At 34.1% G+C, this 21,657-nt stretch overlaps 2 protein-coding genes and 1 long non-coding RNA gene across 3 annotated transcripts in view; 2 read left to right on the top strand and 1 right to left on the bottom strand.

Annotated features, from left to right (window-relative positions):
• The first annotated feature begins 4,173 nt into the window (after nt 1–4,173).
• On the top strand, nt 4,174–13,082 carry LOC126761976 (myrosinase 1-like). Its single transcript, XM_050478426.1, has 6 exons — nt 4,174–4,655; nt 9,176–9,374; nt 10,586–11,470; nt 12,149–12,296; nt 12,408–12,498; nt 12,643–13,082. Exons 1-6 carry the CDS (start codon nt 4,588–4,590, stop codon nt 12,929–12,931), a joined length of 1,680 nt encoding a protein of 559 aa, XP_050334383.1. The 5' UTR covers nt 4,174–4,587; the 3' UTR covers nt 12,932–13,082.
• The window catches only part of LOC126761981 (uncharacterized), a 37,877-nt gene continuing 20,993 nt past the window's right edge, over nt 4,774–21,657 (bottom strand). The window contains exons 2-3 of the long non-coding RNA XR_007667401.1: nt 7,829–7,936; nt 4,774–4,864 (exon numbers count right to left, since the gene is read on the bottom strand). This is a non-coding gene — a long non-coding RNA (uncharacterized LOC126761981). The remainder of the gene's footprint in view (nt 4,865–7,828; nt 7,937–21,657) is intronic.
• Nucleotides 14,945–20,698, top strand: LOC126761979 (myrosinase 1-like). The gene is made up of 6 exons (XM_050478439.1): nt 14,945–15,284; nt 16,907–17,105; nt 18,499–19,383; nt 20,041–20,188; nt 20,305–20,395; nt 20,467–20,698. Exons 1-6 carry the CDS (start codon nt 15,217–15,219, stop codon nt 20,696–20,698), a joined length of 1,623 nt encoding a protein of 540 aa, XP_050334396.1. The 5' UTR covers nt 14,945–15,216.

Here is a 21,657-nt window from a genome sequence, read left to right as displayed (position 1 = left end):
TCGAAAGCCCTAGAAAAGACCACACTTGGTTGCGAAAGTTGCTATCAGACTCAGAGAATCTGGGTTCCTAACAGAACACTCAGTGGAATCGCAGGAAATTGTGAAGCTGATGAGCTATCAAGAAAAGACATCCTAACCGCTAATGGTAGAATAGGAGCGGGTCGGTGGTCCCGTATCTTCTTGTGTTCTACTATTAGATAGCTGGGCTTCGCGGAAGCTTGGCCATCGATAGGCAACCATCGGTACATGCGCTGTCGTAAAAGCCTTTCGGCCCAAGATCGATCGCAAGAGATTTAGTCATCTGTTTGCCCTTAGTAAGGCTAGCCTTTCCCTAGTTGCGTCCACGCAGTAAGGTTGGGAATCCTACCAAACGTCATCTGCAGAAGCTGTATGGAAGAAACTGAGGCGGATACAACGCAACACTTCCTTCTTGACAAAAAATTTTTCTTACAGCCAAATAGGTAGCTCTTTTCGGCAGTCCTTCTGGAGGTTTTTTAAAATCAACCACGGATTATTAAAGTACATTATGGGCAGTTTTCTCAATGTTTGGTTAGCGCCATCTGTCAGTTAAGTTCTGTTTAAAAAAAAAAACAAGTTCTTTGCCGAAAGAAGGAGTATGTGTTAAGGGAACCAGAACTTAGCTGACATATGGTTGATAATCAAACATTGAGAAAACAATTAATTTTTAGTAATTTTATTCATTTTGTTCATCTCGAAATACAAAATTGCACTGGAAAAGTGTAAGTTGGGTGAACAAATTTTTTTTGGTGATAAAGCAATTATACCTAACTTTGTCGCATTTGCAAAAAACCAGATCAATAATTTAATAATTCATTGCAGCAATCTTTCGCTCGTGCCAATTAGAATAATTTTATTTGTTTTTCCATAAATTTTTGTGGATTAATTCACCGAATATTATTTTTGACACAATTTACAGGAAAAGCACAGCCTTTGTCTGTTCAATATGAAGCAGTATGAATATGAATTTCACAAATTACTAATAAACCTTTTTCGGTTCATGCACAACTAACTGCTTTGCTAAAGATCATCACATGATCAAATACATATATAGTTTACGATTCTATAAAGGACATACAGATACACATTCACTTTTATGTATGTATGTATGTATGTATAAATTAAATAAAATGGCTCTGCAAAAAACAATTTACAAAGAAACGTGCTTTTATGGCTTCCAAATGGATGGTGGATTAAGGGCAAATAGTTTCTGGGATTTCGCGATCGGTTGTGGAAAGAACGCAATACAGAAAACAGAAGAAATCAATGTGATTAAGCATTTAATCACGCGGGAAGGAGCTGCTATTCGAAGTTGTATCTATTTGTGGTTATAAAAAAAGTACAAAAATACCTGAACAGCAGTTAAACATATACTGAGGGGATGAACTGAATTTTCCAAAGGGTTTTATTTTGTATTCAAGAACTGTTTAACTTGCGTCACGGGGGACTCCCGATGTTTGCAGGTTTACCGCAAACCCTTATTAATAACATTGACAACTCTATAGCACAGCACAAGCACAAATGTATGAACATATACATATATAAGTATGTATATGTATGTGTACATATTTTTGCAACTGAAAAACTTAACTGGGCCTTTCTGCAAATGCTCGCATTACTAATACATTTTAACTGTTAGCTGCTAATCTAACCTAACTACGCCTTTGCTTTGACCGTCAAGGCGGACATCGAAATATTTTCAAATTAAATCCGTGTTTATTCACATCGGTTTACTTGTAAAATTAACACTCAAACCAATTGCAGCAATTAGTGCGACAGACGTGTTTGAATTATTTCCGCAAATTATATAAATCCAGCCAATTGAAGCTTCTTCTATTTAAAAACTAAAATAGCTTTTCTCAAAACAACGAACATAAATACAAACAAATCTTCCAAAGAATACTCATTCTCGGCGTACATACATACATACATACGTTCATGTGAATATACTATAATTGATATATAATTTTTTGGGAGCCTCTACCTCTCTTCCCTCGCATTATTTTTGTGCATTGGGACAAATCATTTGGATGCTAATTTATTTGCCGAAAACCAGTCGAGAAAGGTGTCAAAACCCCCTAATGACTTATGACGTTATCCATTCTTAACTTATGCGCAATCAAAGCAAAAGCAGATGCATGTACATATGTGTGTGTGTATAAGAGGGCGTGTTTTGCTCACTGACTGCGCCGAAATAGCCGTCGCAACACGTGAGCCGTTCTTCCCCCCTTGCTATTCAGCCCCGTTCACCGAATTTAGCCCCTCATTTTCCAGTCTACAAGTCATTGGCTCAATTTGCAATAAGACTTGTTTACGGTAGCAAAAGTTGCACCGAATATGTACATAATAAAAAACACATAACAATTTAATATGTTATTGTTAATGGAATAATAAAAAGGTGACCGTGTAAATTCTGAATGATCTATGGGATCTATTCTAAGTACACACATACATATTCATATGCATTAAAGTTTAGTAAAAGGAAAGTAAATTGTTATTATGCATCCGTTGAGTAATTCGTTAGGTAACTGGCAGTAACAGGGACAGGGACAGGGACCTAGTTGAGACGTTTACCAGCCGGGTTAACGGCAGCACCTGTCACACTTTTCATTAGCAATAGCCGAAGTTGTTCCGAGAGTGGGCAAATACATATGTACATACATATGTATGTATATATACAATATGTTGTATAAGAAAATGGACGTTAACGGTAGTTATGTGAGCGTTAAGTTTAACTTTCCACTACCGATGTTGAATTGGATGATATAGCTTTATAAGGCTTGCTAATTAGAGCAGGGTCATTATTTAAAATTAAAATTATTAGTGGGAAAGTGGGCGAAACTCAATTAAATAATTATTTTAATTTAACTACATTATAGTAATCGACTAGAGATGTCTTTTATGCTCTATTATTTTGAAATTTTTTGTATGACATTCTTATACAGGGTCACGGAAGGCATTCTCCGGATTCCCTTTCATTGGCCTTTTCAGGCAAGGAAGCAAAAAAAGTCCGGGGGCCACATTTGTACTGTAGGGCGGCTGCGAAAGCGTTGGGTTGCCGGCCTTGATTAGGTAGCTTTTCACAAGAAAGGCGGTGTGAGCCGGGGCGTCGTCGTGGTGCAACTTCCAACCGGCGGCGATGTCTTGTCGGACTCGATTTACCATTCGTTTGAGTCTCTTGAGGACTTCCACGTAAAACTTGGCGTTGAGCATCGCTTTCATTTTGGATTGAAGATTGCGACTTTGCATCGGTATCATTCTCAAAGATCCGTGACTCGTTACCTGTCATTACGTTATTCAAACGTCTCTGTCGCAGATTTACCACGTTTCACACAGAATTTAATCGCGTACCTCTGCTCTAACGAATAATGCATTTTCGGCTTGCATCTTTCACAGAAACACGTCGCGTGAAAATGTTTGTCCTGACTCTCCAAGCGGACGGAGACAACTGACCAGCCGCTCGTTCGTTAGCTAGGAACGCCCTCTACCGAATCCAGTCAGTGCGCGCACGCTCCGAAGTACAATCGCTGCAGAAGAAAATCAGTCCTTTTACTTTCCAGACAAACCCTGTAGTTAGTAAGATATACTTACATACTTTGGCATGTATTGGTACGGAAACTTTTCTTATGTATTTCGAGTTTATCCTTATTTGATCAACATACTTTTATATTTTGAAAGTTTTGGACATAATTGTTGCTGAAGCAAGGCGAAGTTTTACTTAACGTATTCCCCCTAAATATAATCCAATCTCTGCGATTATTGATTACATATCCCGAATGGGGCGATCGGCACTGACCGCTAATATTGGTAGCCCTAACCTACAGACAGACATACTTAACTGTGTTTTTGCACAAGCTTTCAATACAAGCAGTTCTGAACGCCTTTCTAAGATTTGCTGTTGCGTTACGTATTTGACGTTTCTGAATGTGCTCAGTAGCAAGCGCAGTTGCTTACGAGCATTTAATACGATCGCCGTTCGACAGGTTTTTTTTTCATCGTTGCGAAGCGGTGACAGCGGCAGCGGCAGCGTCGGTGGCGGCTACTGTGATTGTTGCTGGCGTTGTGTGTTCAATTGACTCTGCTGCCGCCGTCAACTCTGCTGCGATCGTTATTTGCGCTGCTGGCAGTTAGTTTAAAATGAGTGGTCCTAACACGTTATTGTCATTTGGCCGCCTACAGTCTGGCTTGAAGAAACGTCAAAATTATTAATTCGCATATCGACTAGGTTAAATTCGTATGTACGGTTTGAAAGTGTCGAACTTGCCATAAAGCATATTGTACGAAAAAGAGACTTTGCGGCCAAATTTTGCAGCGAAAAGTTCGTGTTTTTTTAAGCAAACAAAATATGGTGTTTTAATTTCGTGCAAATAATTATCTACAAGTAGCATTTAGCGAAGAACAATAAGATAAAATATTTTATGAGACATTAAGACGTTTGTCAAGCCAAAAAATAGCTACTATAATTCCATATTGTATAAAAAGTAAATAACGGTTCGTGAGAAAAGCTAAATATAGCGTAATAAGAATTAAGAGAATTAAGTGAATTGTCACAGTGTACCTGATAGCAACATGGAGAAATTGAAACTGCATTTGATAACATTTTTGTGCTGCTTCGCGCTGAGTGTCTGCTTGCCAACGTAAGTATCCTTGACTGAAAAGGGATCCTTTTTATAAAATGACTGTACGAAAGGCACGGTTGCTTTTATAAAAATTAGTTAATAAATAAAAAAAATTTACGCTACAAACATACATTTTGCACTAATTAAGGTGAGCAGCATTTCGAAAATGGACTTTGATTGAATTATACCAGCTGTAGAATATGCAAATATTATGTCAAGTGAATTGCCTGTAATTAGAAATGATAATTATTTGCATTTCGTTGTAAAAAAAATTTAAAAAAATGCAAATGGAGTACACAACATGAGCGATAAAAATCGAAATATATAACACAACTGAAGCAATTTTCGTAAATTTTACTGGATTTTTGTTTCAAATAAAATCAAAAATATGTGATTATTTTGGAAAAGCATACAACTTTGGATATATAATATTATAATTAATAAATGTATAATTAATACACACCGAAATTTGTGAATGTATTGAGAAATATTTAAAGGATCGTCTGAGTGTGACCCTCCGAAAAATCACAAATTTTCGCGATTTTTTTAAAATGTGAAAATTAACTAATCGGTCCGGTTTTTTGTTTTATAAATAAATAAATTCATGACAAATGCAAAATAATTTTTTTATGTTTATTTATTGGGTGTATAATAGTTAATAAATTGTTGAAATGACACGTAAAAAAAGGTCCCGTACGATGTCCACGATTGCGGCTGCAATTTTGATCTAAAACAAAAATTTCAGAAAGATTATTAATCTGTAGGAAAGTGGGTATCGCGCTATGGAAGCCTTTATTTTTTTTTAAATTTAACAAAATGGCGGCGGTTTGAACAAAAATTATCGAATTTGGCGCTTTTTTTCGACAGTTTTTCGTAGAAAAAAAATAGCAAGATTTCAAAAAACAAAAAAGAAGGCTTCCGTAGCGCGATAATGAATGACCTTAAGTATGTTTTCTCCGAATTGGAACTAGATATCTTCAAAACTCTTCCTTTAAGAGTGGAAACTGTTTTAAAAACCCCATTCTGAGAAAAACGCGTTTAGAGATTGGAGTCGTTGCGTTCCTCACTTTGTGCCCTTTCTACAAGAAACGCTCTAGCGACCGTAATAATTTGAATTTTGATTTCAAAATTTGAGAGAATGTTTATTACAGTGTATACTATGTATAATGCAACAAAAAAAAGATATTTCGAAAATTTCACACTGAGACGATCCCTTAAGTCAAAAATTATTGATGACTTAGTATTTTTCAATATTCAAGTTCATTTTAACGCTATTTTTAAGATATAATATAAGACTAATATTACTTTTGTGTATGTTTAATTGAGCAGCGAATTGATTTTCAAATGATTAATAAAGTTTGAAGTAGTTTCAAATCCTAACGAATGAGATGAATTAACTTTAGCACACTTTTCTCAGCAAGACATTGTTCGTGTACAGTTTCGTGTTTACTTAATTACGAAGTCAAACCGAAACAATCCATTGTTCTTAGCAGAATGCATTTTCCGTGCTTATGATATTGAGATTTCCCGTGAAGCAACTCCAAAGTGAATTTATTATAAAGTAAATCACTTGTCTGCACATTGTACAATGTAATAATAAAATAATAAAACAACAAAAATTATACGGATATGTGTGTAGGTGTGTGCAGTGCTCAAATGGATGTTTGATAAGATTGCACTAATTTTATTTTATTATACTAAAGTTGCTTAAAGGCGTATAGATCTTATCACTCTGAGTCTCGTATAACATTGAGAATATCTTTAAATAAACATTACCGTTTTTATTGCCCATCATTTGGTTCATGCAGCAATTGGATTTTAAAGTATGTTAAAAAACAACAATAAATAACCGAGTGTCAATATGTATTTAACTAATCAAGATGTCTACAGACTTGCAAATTTGATAACTAAAAGTGCATTTGTTGCGTACTTGCAAAGCGTAACGAGTTTTTTTGAGGTACTTCGATTCATAATTTCATCAATCATTTAAAGATTTTCAGTGGAGATAACTTTCAACAAAAAACAAATGTTATTTCTGCGACCAATCACTTTTATTTTGGATTTTAGAAACGATTTATGAACTAGATTGTTTTTGCGCTAAATATGCACGTACGTACATACATATATTAAGTTACGTATATATGTAGGTACATTTGCAATTGAAATTTTCTTTCGCATTTTATATCTACGATTTATGCGACAATCTTTCTCTGCAAGAGCGAACAGCTGTTGCTTTAAGTGCTTTCATGGCACGCGCGCTTGATTTTCCTAGCATTGTCAAGGCCTGACATGCCACACAGCGAGACACACGACTAATTCCGTGTACTTTTTGTCAGTGGCGGTGTGGTTTACAGCTCCACTGCTTATTCTCACTAATAAGAGTGATTACTTAATGGATTTCAAGGCCGTCGGCTTTATTTGAATTTAGATCGCCATATCTATGACAGTGAATGGTTTGAAATAATGAATTGCTTTGGTTCAATTTAAGTTAATGAGTAAATATATTTGTCAATAACTTAAGCGTTGGTTATGTCCACATTCACTGCTGAATAGAGATTAAAATTTTTCTTTCCGTAATGTACATATGTATGTATGTATATATCATGTGTGTATATTAACATTGTGATATTCACACAATTAAAATAAGTATACTTTGTAGATTTAGAGGAATTAAGTTAATTTTAAATTTTGTTTATTATGAGCTTTTATTAATAATTATATTCAATTGCAAGACCACAATTGATAAAAAAAACCAAACAAAAAGCTTTATTAAGGCAAAAACCCTGATTATCAGTGGTTCAATCAAGCTCTTGTATATCATATGTACATATGTACATAACATATTATATTGTCTGATTGTATGTATGTGGTCAATAATATAGTTAAGCTAATTGTTTAATAACAATTAAACTGGCTAATTCCGACACTTGGCGCTCCAACCTGTCAAATAAAATCAGTTAAACCCGCGCACCTACATACACGTAGCACCTGTGCCATGCCTCTATATGTATGAGTGTTAGAACTTGTTGCACTAGCTTAAAAAATGTAAACAAAGAAATCAAGGTAATTTCGGCCGAAACCCGCTTGACTCTGTAAATCTATTGCGCTGACTTATCCAAATAAATACGCAAATGACCGACGAAATCGAATAAAAGCGATTTTTACGTCTTTGCCGCCGGTGATATACTCACATAAACATGCGCACATTTGCATGTGTGTGCGTCGGCAATTAAAATGTGCACGGCAATGTCAAGCATTCAGGTTATTACTCTGTGCGCACGTTACATTTTCGGCGCTAACTGGAAAATTAAAAAAAATAAACAAAAAGAACAGAAATAAACTGAAATTACTCACTTCTCAAGCGGACAATCGCACCAGCACAGGTGGATTTCTGTGTTTCCGAAAAGGTCAAAATATTCGCAAATTCGTGTTCACTTTAGTGGGTTAATGGTAACACCTGTTGCGGCGACTTCGGAGCAGAGGATTTTTTTAAATTCAATAATTTTTTAAAATACTTAGATATGCACATATTTTCAACTAGTCTATAGAGAGAAGGCACGGTGCTTGAAATTCTGTTAAAAAAAGGAAACAATAATAAATACACATTATTATTCATATTATTATATAATATATACAAGTAATATATAATGCTATATTAAATTAACTTGTCAGCAATAAGATTTGGAGTTATGTATATGTTCCAATTGACTCATTAACGTAATTTTCTGATTATATAATATGTACAATCACTGTTCTGAGAAATTTTTGTTTGTGCTTTATGGTTCAAATAAAAGCAGTTTCTCTGTTGCCGTCAAATAGTTTTCTCATAGTTATTATTATATTTTATTGTTGTTGTATTATACTGTTTTAATTATAGCTACTGTGTATATGAATATTTTGCCATTTCTTCATTCGCAAATTAATAATTGTTAATTAAAAAGGTTGCTATATCTCAAACTTGAAGGTGCGTCATCTCATTAAATAACACAATTCGAAATTTTATCTGATTATTTCACTGTACAATATATACATAAATCAAGCACTCGTGACGATATCGGAGTAAAACTTTATATTTACAAATAGTGTCTTCAAATTACACCATCTCTCCTCAAAAATGATCGAAATCGGAACTTCAGTGCTTATGCTTGAATTTTTAACGAAAATATCGGCCAATCTGTAAGACACATTTATCGAATTCAAAAGTATATTTTCCTAATGTACCATAGTGCTTGAGTCTTGGTTAAGTTAATCAGAACTTTACTGACAGATGACTGCTTATCAAACACTGGGAAAACTGATCTAAAACCAGATTAAGTGAACATGTTTTCGATTGTAAAAATTGTGGTTATCGTTTTTTGCCATAGCTAAGATAAATTTACCGGTTTCTGTTAGTTAGATTAATGAATACTAAAATATTGACTATAAGAGCTATAATATAAGTTAACAAGAACACCAAATATTATTGTAATCCAGCCTTACTTGTTTCTTATTTAGGTTTTTTTTTATTACAATTTTAATTTAAACTTTTTCATTTACAGACGCCCACCAGTGGGACCAAAAGGACGACAATTTCCTCACGACTTCATTTGGGGCATCGGTACGTCAGCATATCAAATTGAGGGTGGTTGGAATGCATCTGGCAAAGGAGAATCAATTTGGGATCATCTAACACACACTTACCCGGAAAAAATTACTGATCAGTCAAATGGGGATGTTTCATCTGACAGTTATCATCAGGTAAAAAATACGAATACAATTAGGCATACTTATACCATATAACCTGAATATATGTACATATACATACATTCCTCACAGTACAATTATTTTGAAATAGAAAAGGGGGAACTTTGCTCTGTTTTTATAAATATTATTTCTCCCCAAAATTCTAGGAATATTTTATCGTACTTTTTCTCTGATTAACAAGTAGGTGAAGTGATTAGAAGTGATTGCATAGAAATTACGATAAAAATTATTGACCAATTAACGAAGCAGTCTGGAGTGTGATGACATCCAATGCTTATTTTTACACGTATTTTCCAATTTCTATAAGACTACTTACATATTCAAATCAAAGTGCTATAAACCTGAGCGTTTGTGTGTAAAATAGGGTGGTCGGTTTCTGAATCTAACTAAATATAAATTAGCACAGAACATCAATCACGTAAAGTAAAGAAAGTAAGCGAGCATACTAAATCACAGAAAAACGAAAAATGCATAACTTCTGGGCCAATTAATTCAATTAATTTCGTAATTGACTTTTTTGATTTACATTTTGTGGCATTTTTAGACGCCGACTTACGAAAATTTGGAACGGTTGGAATTTGCTAGAGAACAAGTTAGTTCACCCTAGTATAAAATACAAGTAGAGATTTACATTCACCAAATGCATAAATTAACTCGAAAGCGGTAACTAATGTGCATTAATGAAATGAAAGACTTAAAATTATATTCCAATGGTTCTAACAGGTGGCAATTTGTAAGCACAATTTTACTGCAAAGAATAATTTTATATGCACATGTTGACAAGATCGATTAATGCGGATTAATTGAATTAATTGACTTAATATGTGGATAGGCGTCACGAATTGACATGACTTAAGTAGTCGTAGGTGTCGGAATTGAAAATAACAAGTCCCTCCCCGAAATATCAATGATTTCTATAAGACTTTAGAACCGAAGGGACCATTTCAAACTGTGTGCCTACAAACAACTATGCCTTCGAAATTAATTCAGAAAATAATAAAACAACTTTACTGCAAACAATGAAGACACCTGAAAATGTTGCAAATTAATGAGCTATTGATAAAACACTAGCCACTTGTTGAAACAAGGTCTTCTTTGTTATCTTTTCATTGCAGAGCAAAATGAATGTTTTCCTCTGTCACTACAATTCAAACTCTTTATCTTAATATTTTTTATATATCTTTTTTCTATTTTCCTCCGCACAGTGGCGTCGCGATGTCCAAATGGTGCGTGACCTAAATGTACACGTGTACCGATTTTCGATCTCATGGCCCCGCATAATGCCGGGCGGCTATATGAATAATGTCAGCAGTGAAGGTATTCGCTACTACAGTGATCTGATTAACGAGCTTCTGCACTATAATATTACACCAATGGTCACAATCTATCACTGGGATCTACCACAACGTTTACAAGAATTGGGTGGCTGGACCAATCCCGAAATTATACCAGTATTTAAAGATTATGCGCGTCTATTGTTCGAGATGTATGGCGATCGTGTAAAGATCTGGACAACGATCAATGAACCTTGGCATATATGTGAATATGGTTATGGTGTTGATTATATGGCGCCCTCCATTAATTATCCTGGAATTCCGAACTATTTGTGCGGACACAATTTACTAAAGACACATGCTGAAGTGGTGCATATGTATCGTGACCAATATCAGGAACTACAGAAGGGTAAAATCGGCATGACTATGGACACATCGTATATGCAACCGAAAACGGATTCGGACGATGATCGCGAAGCATCTGAGCGTGCTTTGCAATTCTATATAGGCTGGTTTGCACATCCGATATTCTCAAAAAGTGGCAACTATCCGCAAATCATGATTGATCGTATACGCAATTTGAGCAAAGAACAAGGTTTCACGCGTTCACGTTTGCCGGAATTCACACAGGAAGAAATAAATCGCATACGCGGAACTGCAGATTTCTTTGGCCTTAATTCATACACCACTAAACGAGTGACGAAGAACGATCATAACAATACTGTTAATTTTCCCACCCCATCATTCAGTCACGATATGGGCGTCGTCGAGGATCAAGATCCCACCTGGGACAGTTCGGGTTCGTCGTGGTTAAAGGTAAGTGAAATTTAAATATTTCTCAATTAATTTTTAGAATTCTGAAATTGGAGTGCGTAGAAAGAGAGCTTGTTATTCATCGTAATCAAATTTTAAGTATAATAAATCAATTAGCATATTTTAGAGGCAACTATTCAATATCTTAAAAGTAGACCTTCTTGCGATATTTCGTGGATTGGAGATAGACAAATATTATACCTGTTTTTGAAAAATTTAAATAATTTAATTTGTTACACATTTTTTCATAACCGTATACATATGTATCAATAAGATAGTGCAAACAAATTTAAAAAATAATTTATTCACTATTTCGGAAAAAATGTAAATTTTTTGATTTCTATTAATTTATAATTATATGGGATTTCCATGAATTTATGCTCAATTAAGAAATATACAGATAGAGATACCTCTTTTATGCAGATGTTATTTATCTATTTTAGTATATCTAAAATTAGTCTTTATTGATAAGTTCCGCTAAACCATTTTGAGTGGAAACTCATTAAAGAAAAATGTTAGAAAAAAACAGTTTGAAAGTTGTGGAGTTCAAGTATAAAAAGCCACTTAATGAGTCTGAACGGACTTAAATATTTTTGTGATCAATCTACTATTTTCAATTTTGTAAAAATATATGTATACAATTTTTTTGTAATGAAAACATTTTTAATTAACAAATTTTAGGTCGTTCCCAAAGGCATGTACAATTTACTCATGTGGATCATGCGAGAATATGACAATCCGCCTATAATTGTGACTGAAAATGGCGTAAGCGACAAAGGTGGCCTTGAGGATTACAAACGCGTTGATTATCTCAACGCCTATCTCTCCGGTAAGTCTGAAATATATATGTATATGCATATAGAGAAATATTTATTGATAATTACTATCTTTATTAATTAATTATCTAATTTTTAATTACTATCTTTATTAATGGTTACAGCCATTTTGGATGCAATTGAAGATGGTGCAAATGTACAGGGATACACTTATTGGAGTTTGATGGATAGTTACGAGTGGAAAGTTGGCTATACGTAAGTATTTTATACTAACTTGATCTCATGATTTTACGAATGCTTTCGAAAATTATATTGAACTTTAAATAAAAAATTTAGTTAAAAAATGCCGATAAGTTTTTTTTTACCAAGTTTTTACCGATTTTTTCTTACAAATTTTAGAGAAAAATTCGGGCTCTACCACGTCGACTTCAATCATCCGAATCGCACGCGTACGCCTAAGATCGCCGCCAAGGTCTACGCGCAGATATGCAAGACGAACACGATTGACTGGAGCTATCGGCCAACATTGGATGAATACCAAATTAATGCGATGGCACAGTTAGCCGAAGTTGAGGCCGTTGGCGCTTCTACATCGAGTGCGAGTACTATATACAACACATTAACCGGTCGAAGTTGGCATAGCATAACATTACTTTTGTTAATTGCAAATTACTTACTACGAATCTAAGCTTTCATCTCAGTTAATGTTGCCTTAAGGTGTGCTTTGTAAATACGAAGAAATGTATATAGTATTTAATTCTCTCGTTAGTTAATGGCTAAAGTATTATATTATTTATATTAAAAGAAGATACCTAATAAAAATTTTATACTATTAAAAATATTTTTGGTTTTCATATTAAGGACAATTAATTGAACAATTAATTATTAAATTAAGTGTGTTAGAAGCAAATTTATTTCAACCTAAAATCTAAAAGGATTGAAAAGACAAAATATCTGGATATCTGGTCCTTTATGAATATGGAAAGAAATTTCATTGTTATTGACTAGAAGGGCTTGTGAGCAACATTCAGGATCTTGGTGTTGTATTTGCTTTTGATATTTGCTCAATTTTGTCGTTGTTGAAAACTGGAACTAATTTTTTTATTTCGCTAACATTGGGTAAATTTTAATTCCATTATTGTTAACATTTCGTCATAACAAATGATTTTCTTTTAAGTAGTGCGCAAAGATACAAAAGTAAGAAAGTTTGTAAGACTAAAATTGACTTTTTTTCCCAACCCTTTTTTTCCAGCCTAATATATGTATCTACATGTAATATGTATGTATGATAGAAGTACTTATATACGAGTAGTATACTCACGTACTTATGTACCTAATTGATGTACGTACGATGTAATATTTTGACAACACTTGGAGTTTTTAATTAAATCTTATACTTATTTGATTAATTATATAAAAGAATACCTTGCATCGTTTTTGGATGGAGGATGAATAATTTCTTCTTCAGAATTCTCATCGTTTTCCAAAATATGCGACCTAGAAAATAACGTACCAATTTAAAAGATTTACAAAAGGAAATTTGTATGAAATTTGACTTCTAAACGCTATTGCCTATTCAAGAGTTCCAGTTGTGGAGAATTTCGAGTTATAGAAGATCGAGTTATGGAAGTTTAATTGAAGTTGCTTTAAGTTCCCAACATAAGATCATTGTTTATTTGAGATACCCCACTTAAACATGTAACTTAAGCGTTCTCGAAAACAAGCGCTAATCATGAATCATTTGAAAGTTGTAATAAATTTTTACCCTGACCAGGCTATACTAAAGCTGCCACAAAAAATTAGGTCCAATAAATTGAACATAAATACATATATACGTATATGACAGATTAGCCATGCCTTCTGTCTGTCTATATATACGCGAAATGTGGACTAGAATTTTTAGATCTGAAGTTTTACAAACGTATTTTTCTTGCCAATAAGCTGCCGCTTTGTCGGAACTCTCGGTATCGGACTACTATAGCATATACACACATCCCAGCAAAAGTAGTGTGACCAAAACTCCATAACCACTCCACTTATGTACATAATTTACTTATTATTAACACACCGCGACGTTAGTTCTGCTTTCTCCAGAATGGATAAGGCAGCGAAGCAAATGGGCGCCACTTTGCGAAAAGAAGAAACGACTGACGCGCTGTTGTTAACTCGGCTTTAACCGTGTAAGCGCTGTCTACGCCAGTAAAGAAGAAGACAAATTTAAAGCAATTACTGAAAATTTTTAAAAATGATTGTAAGAAGGAAAATTCAGTTTGTAATGTATGTATATATAATTGGTAATACATATTTAGAAACTAATCCCAAATAATTACTGAAAATTTATAAAAATAGAAAGAAAAAATATGCATAGCTGTTATGCATAAATATGTAAACTTAAAAAAAAATTATTATCAATTATTTTATTTACAAGGAAAAAGGTAACCGATACGACAGACAGTGGTAACTAATGAATAACCAAAGAAATAATCCATAGCGAGGGGCCATGAGTAACCATAACAGTAACCAAACAAACTATTTTCAATAGCAGATGGCTGTCCAAACAAATAGTCAATGAGATGGGCGCGGAATGCGGTGGCGGCTACCGCGATTGTTGGCGTTGTTTGTTCAATTGACTCTGCTGCCGCCGTCAACTCTGCTGCGATCGTTATTGTCGCTGCTGGCAGTTAGTTTAAAATGAGTGGTCCTTACACGTTATTGTCATTTGGCCGCCTACATTCTGGTCGTCAAAATTACTAATTCGCAAATCGACTAGGCTAAATTCGTATACACGGTGTGAAAGTGTCGAACTTGCCTTAAAACATATTACACGAAAAAGAGATTTTCCTGCCAAATTTTACAGCGAAAAAGTTGGTGTTTTTTTAACATTTAGCGGAGGATAATAAATAAAATATTTTATGAGACGTTAAAATCAATTAAGAAAATTAAGTGAATTGTCACAGTGTACTTGATAGCAATATGGAGAAATTGTATCTGCATTTGATAACATTTTTGTGCATGATCGCGCTAAGTGTCTGCTTGTCAACGTAAGTATCCTTGACTGAACAGGGATCCTTTTTATAAAATGACTGTACAAAAGACACTGTCGCTTTTACGAAACTAAGTTAATTGTTTTTAAAAAAAATTACTTGCACTATAAACATACATTTTGCATTAATTAAGGTGAGCAGCATTTCGAAAATTAACTTTGGAATTTTACCTGTGGTTAACTTTTGATCGAAAATATCGGTCAATGTATAAGATATATAATTGAAATTATGGGATAATACTTCTCTCACAATGGTGTGTTCGTAAGTTCAAAATGGGTTGAATCGGGCCAATACTTCCCTTAGTCCCCATATACCTATTATAAAGAAAATCGAACTTCCGGGTGACTTTGTACCGCTTATAATGGCCAATATGTGAGCTATCTCAATGAAAATGTGGGAAGGTGTTTTACTCATAACAGTGTATCTTTGTGCTTAAAATATATTAATTTAAGCGAAAACTTGACTTACCCCCCATATGTATATGTAGATAATATCAGGATTTTCGAACATTCGGCTGACTTTACTCTATATGATTGGTTTTTTATTTTTTAGGATGTGACATGTTAATAGTATGTGGTATTAGGAAAAAAGATAAAATCTGGTCGAATTGTTCTAATTGACTCATTAATGTAATTTTCTGATTATAGTTAATCACTGTTCTGAGAAATTTTTATTGTGCATTGTAATTCAAATAAAAGCAGTTTTTCTGTTGGTGTCGAAGAGTTTTCTCATAGTGATTATTATTTTTAATTTTTGTTGCAGTGCAATGCAATCATAGCCCTTGTATCTATGAATGTTTTGCTCTTTTTCATTCGCAAATTAATAATTGTTAATTAAAAATGTTGCTATATCACAAAATTGAAGGTCCGGCATCTCATTAGCCAACTTAAATTTCGAAATTATATCTCATTATTTCTCTGTACAATATGTAATGAAGCACCTGTCTTCCTCTTCCTCTGCTGCCCCCTGCGGTTACTGCGTCGAATACATTTAAAACTGGAGTGTTTTCGTCCATTCGGACAACATGACCTAGGCAGCGTAGCCGCTGTCTTTTAATTTGCTGAACTATGTCAATATAGTCGCATAACTCGTACAGCTCATCGTTCCATCGAATGCGATATTCGCCGTGGCCAACGATCCAGGGCCATAAATCTTTCGCAGAATCTTTCTCTCGAAATCTCCCAGCGTCAACTCATCAGATGTTGTCATCGTCCATGCCTCTGCACCATATAGCAGGACGGGTATAATGAGTGCCTTACAGAGTTTGGTTTTTGTTCGTCGAGAGAGGACTTTACTTCTCAATTGCATACTTAGTCCGATGTATCACCTGTTGGCAAGAGTTATTCTGCGTTGGATATTGTTGTTGATGTTAATGTTGGTTCCAAGATTGACGAAATTGTCTACGACTTCAAATTTATGACTGTCAACACTGACGTGGACAGGAGATATTTCGTCTTACCCTCGTTATACTCGTTATACACACCGTTTATTAATACAAATTTTTTCCATCCACAGAAAATATGCCACCAGTTTTGATATTTGATAATTGATCTTAGCTCTTCCTTATTTGTTTCTTGATTATTTTGAATGTACTTTAATACTAACTTTTTCATTTCCAGAGGCCCATCAGTGGAACCAAAAAAACGACAATTTCCTCACGGCTTCATTTGGGGCATCGGTTCGTCACCATATCAAATTGAGGGTGCTTGGAATGAATCTGGCAAAGGAGAATCAATTTGGGATCATCTAACACACAATTACCCGGAAAAAATTGCTGATCAGTCAAATGGGGATATTGCATGTGACAGTTATCATCAGGTAAAATATACAAATACATTTAGGCATACTTATACCAAATTACCTGAATATATAAATTGTTATTGGTTTTCCTCAAGTGCAACTAATTTTATATAAAACAATGGGGAGATTTGCTCTATTTTTATAAACATTATTTTTTCCCAAAATTCTAGGAATATTTTATCGTACTTTTTCTCTGATTAACAAGTAGGTGACGTGATTAGAAGTGATTGCATAGAAATTACGATAAAGATTATTGACCAATTAACGAAGCAGTCTGGAGTGTGATGACATCCAATGCTCATTTTTATCTGTATTTTCCAATTTCTATAAGACTACTTACACATTCAAATTAAAGTGCTATAAATCTGAGCGTTTGTGTGTAAAATTGGGTGGTCGGTTTCTGAATCTAACTAAACCTCAATTAGCACAGAGCAATAATCACTTAAAGTAAGGAAAGTGAACGAACATACTAACTCAAAGAAAAACGAAAACTTTGCAAATATTAGAATATAAATCAGAAGAGTTTATAAAGATTTTACAATACCGAAATTCAAGGAAAATTTTATGTAATGTATAATTTCTAGTCAAATTAATTCAATTAATTTCGTAACTGACTTATAATTTGATTTACATTTTTTTGCATTATTAGACGCCGACTTACGAAAATTTGGAACTGTTGGAATTTGCTAGAGAACAAGTTAGTTCACCCTAGTATAAAATACAAGTAGAGATTTACATTCACCAAATGCATAAATTAACTCGAAAGCGGTAACTAATGTGCATTAATGAAATGAAAGACTTAAAATTATATTCCAATGGTTCAAACAGGTGGCAATTTGTAAGCACAATTTTACTGCAAAGAATAATTTTATATGCACATGTTGACAAGATCGATTAATGCGGATTAATTGAATTAATTGACTTAATATGTGGATAGGCGTCACGAATTGACATGACTTAAGTAGATGTAGGTGTCGGAAATGCAAATAAAAAGTTCCCTTACAACGGGTTGCTAATATTATTATCAATTGTGGACTGATAAAAACAAATCTTGAGATTTTATCGACGGCATTCGAAAGTTCAATGAATTCTATATGATTCTATAACTGAAGGGAGCGCTTCAAACTTTTTGCACATAAGCAATTATGCCTTAGAAATGAATTCAAAAAGAATAAAAGACACAACTTTAGTTCAAACAATGAAGGCACCTGGAAATGTAGCAAATTAATGAACTATTGAGAAAACACTAGCCACTTGTTGAGACAAGGTCTTCTTGTTATATTTCTACACTACTACAATTCAGACTCTTTATATGAATATTTTTTATAAATTTTATTGCATTCCAAAGTGAAAAAGGTTTTTTACCTCGAGTACGCTATTTAATTAAACTTTTCTATTTCCCTCCGCACAGTGGCGTCGCGATGTACAAATGCTGCGTGACCTAAACGTACACGTGTACCGATTTGCGATCTCATGGCCCCGCATCTTGCCGGGCGGCTATATGAATAATGTCAACAGTGAAGGTATTCGCCACTACAATGATCTGATTAACGAGCTTCTGCACTATAATATTACACCAATGGTCACAATCTATCACTGGGATCTACCACAACGTTTACAAGAATTGGGTGGCTGGACCAATCCCGAAATTATACCAGTATTTAAAGATTATGCGCGTCTATTGTTCGAGATGTATGGCGATCGTGTAAAGATCTGGATAACGATCAATGAACCGACGCTTATATGTGAATATGGTTATGGTGTTGATTATATGGCGCCCTCCTATAATTATCCTGGAATTCCGAACTATTTGTGCGGACACTATTTACTAAAGGCACATGCCGAAGTGGTGCATATGTATCGTGACCACTATCAGGAAGTACAGAAGGGCAAAATCGGTTTTACTATGCACACATCGTATATGCAACCCAAAACGGATTCGGACGATGATCGCGAAGCATCTGAGCGTGCTATGCAATTCTATTTGGGCTGGTTTGCACATCCGATATTCTCGAAAAGTGGCAACTATCCGCAAATCATGATCGATCGCATAGGTAATTTTAGCAAACAACAAGGTTTCACTCGTTCACGTTTACCGGAATACACAGAGGAAGAAATAATTCGTATACGCGGAACTGCGGATTTCTTTGGCCTTAATACGTACACAACTAGCCGAGTGACGTTCAACGATCAAAGCAATACTGCTAATTTTCCCGTGCCGTCATTCAGTCACGATATGGGCGTCGTCGAGGATCAAGATCCCAACTGGCCCGATACGCAATCCTCAGTGTTTAAGGTAATTGAAACTTAAATATTCATCAATTAATTTTTTGATCTTTGAAATTGAAAGTGCGTAGAAAGAGAGTTGAATATAGTTTGTTATCCATCATAATCATCATCAAACCATATACATATGTATCAATAAGATAGTGCAAAGAAATTTGAAAAATAATTTATATACTATTTCGAAAAAAATGTAAATTTTTTGATTTCTATTAATTTATAATTATATGGGATTTCCATAAATTTATGCTCAAGTTCCGCTAACCATTTTGAGTGAAGTGAAATCTCATTAAAGAAAAATATTACATGGAATGGAAAAAACAGTCGGAAAGTTGAGGAATTTGATTCATTATAAGATCTTCTAATGTTATAGGATGATAATTAGAAGTTTTTTTGAGTAATATTTCTTATGTATAATCCAATATGGTAATATCCGCATCGACCATAATTTACATTAGAGATGTGTGAGAAAATTCGAATGAAGTTCCGCATCAGCAGCAGAAACTGTTGGATAACTAAAACTTATTTAAGTATGTATAATAAGTCGTTAAATGAGTCTGAAGCGAGCTAAAATAATATATTTGTAATCAATCCACCTCCACAATCCACAGTTTAAAAAAATATATAAATTTTTTTTGTAATGAAAACATTTTTAATGAACAAATTTTAGGTCGTTCCCAGTGGCATGTACAGTTTACTAATGTGGATCGTGCGAGAATATGACAATCCGCCTATAATTGTGACTGAAAATGGCGTAAGCTACGAAAGCGACCTTGAGGATTACAAACGCATTGATTTTCTCAACGCCTATCTATCCGGTATGTCTGAAATATCTATATGCATACAGAGAAATATTTATTGATAGTATCTGAAAAAAATTATCCAATTTTTAATTATTATATATTATATAATGGATCTTTATTAATGATTACAGCCATTTTGGATGCCATTGAAGATGGTGCAAATGTACAGGGATACAATTATTGGAGCTTGATGGATAGTTTCGAGTGGAAAGGTGGCTATACGTAAGTATTTTATACTAACTTGATCTACGTTTTTTACCAAGTTTTTACCGATTTTTTCTTACATATTTTAGAGCACAATTCGGTCTCTACCACGTGGACTTCAATCATCCGAATCGCACGCGTACGCCTAAGATCGCCGCCAAGGTCTACGCACAAATTTGCAAGACGAACACGATTGATTCGAGCTATCGGCCAACATTGAATGAATCCCAAACTAACACGATGGCACAGTTACCCGAAGTTGAGGCCGTTGGCAATTCTACATCGAGTGCGAGTACTATATACAACACATTAACCGCATAACATAACATTACTTTTGCCGAAGTTCTTTTGGCGATGGACAAAAAGATGCTGACATGAAAACATTAGTTAAATTTTGTTAATTGCTAGAAAATTATACATTCATTACAAGATATCATTTACTAAAGTTAAATTAATATTATAAACTAAAATATATATTTTAAATGCAGTTTTCTTTCATCGTTTTCATCAGTTAATGTTGTTATTCGACCTTAAGGTGTGCTTAGCAGTAAAAAACGAAGAAATGTATATAGTATTTAATTCTCTCGTTAGTTAATGGCTAAAGTATTATACTATTTATATTAAAAGAAGATACCAAATAAAACAATTTAAACTATTAAAAATATTTTTGGTTTTCATATTAAGGACAATTAATTGAACAATTAATTATTAAATTAAGTGTGTTAGAAGCAAATTTATTTCAACCTAAAATCTAAAAGGATTGAAAAGGCAAAATATCTGGATATCTGGTCCTTTATGAATATGGAAAGAAATTTCATTGTTATTGACTAGAAGGGCTTGAGAGCAACATTCAGGTTCTTGTTTTAGATATTTGCTCAATTGTGTCGTTGTTAAAAACTGGAACTAATTTTAGTAAAAAAAAAAAGTATGAGTTCGTGGATGGGTGTAATCGGATGCCACGCCCACAAATCACTTAATTAAGATATAATGCTGTCATTTGGTACAAACGATTGCAGTAGCAAGGGGCACTTGTGGGCAAAGTTTTTTGAGACCAGTTTTAAGTACATATCTCCGAAAACACTTAAGCTAGAACAACTAAAAAAAAACAAATATTTGAAAAATTTCTACCGCCAGTGTGAAAATGTATTAAATCGGAGGATAACCCCGCTCACTCCCCAAATAACGGCACTGATAAAAAACTACTAAAAGCGCGATAAATCAATAACTAAATACGCCAGACACATTAAATTCTACCACCGCGATGGAATAAGGGAGCTTTA

Source organism: Bactrocera neohumeralis, chromosome 6, assembly GCF_024586455.1.
Source record: "Bactrocera neohumeralis isolate Rockhampton chromosome 6, APGP_CSIRO_Bneo_wtdbg2-racon-allhic-juicebox.fasta_v2, whole genome shotgun sequence".
NCBI classification, from domain to species: domain Eukaryota; kingdom Metazoa; phylum Arthropoda; class Insecta; order Diptera; family Tephritidae; genus Bactrocera; species Bactrocera neohumeralis.
Note: the sequence above shows the minus strand (reverse complement) of the source record. Positions and strands in the feature narration are given on the sequence as shown.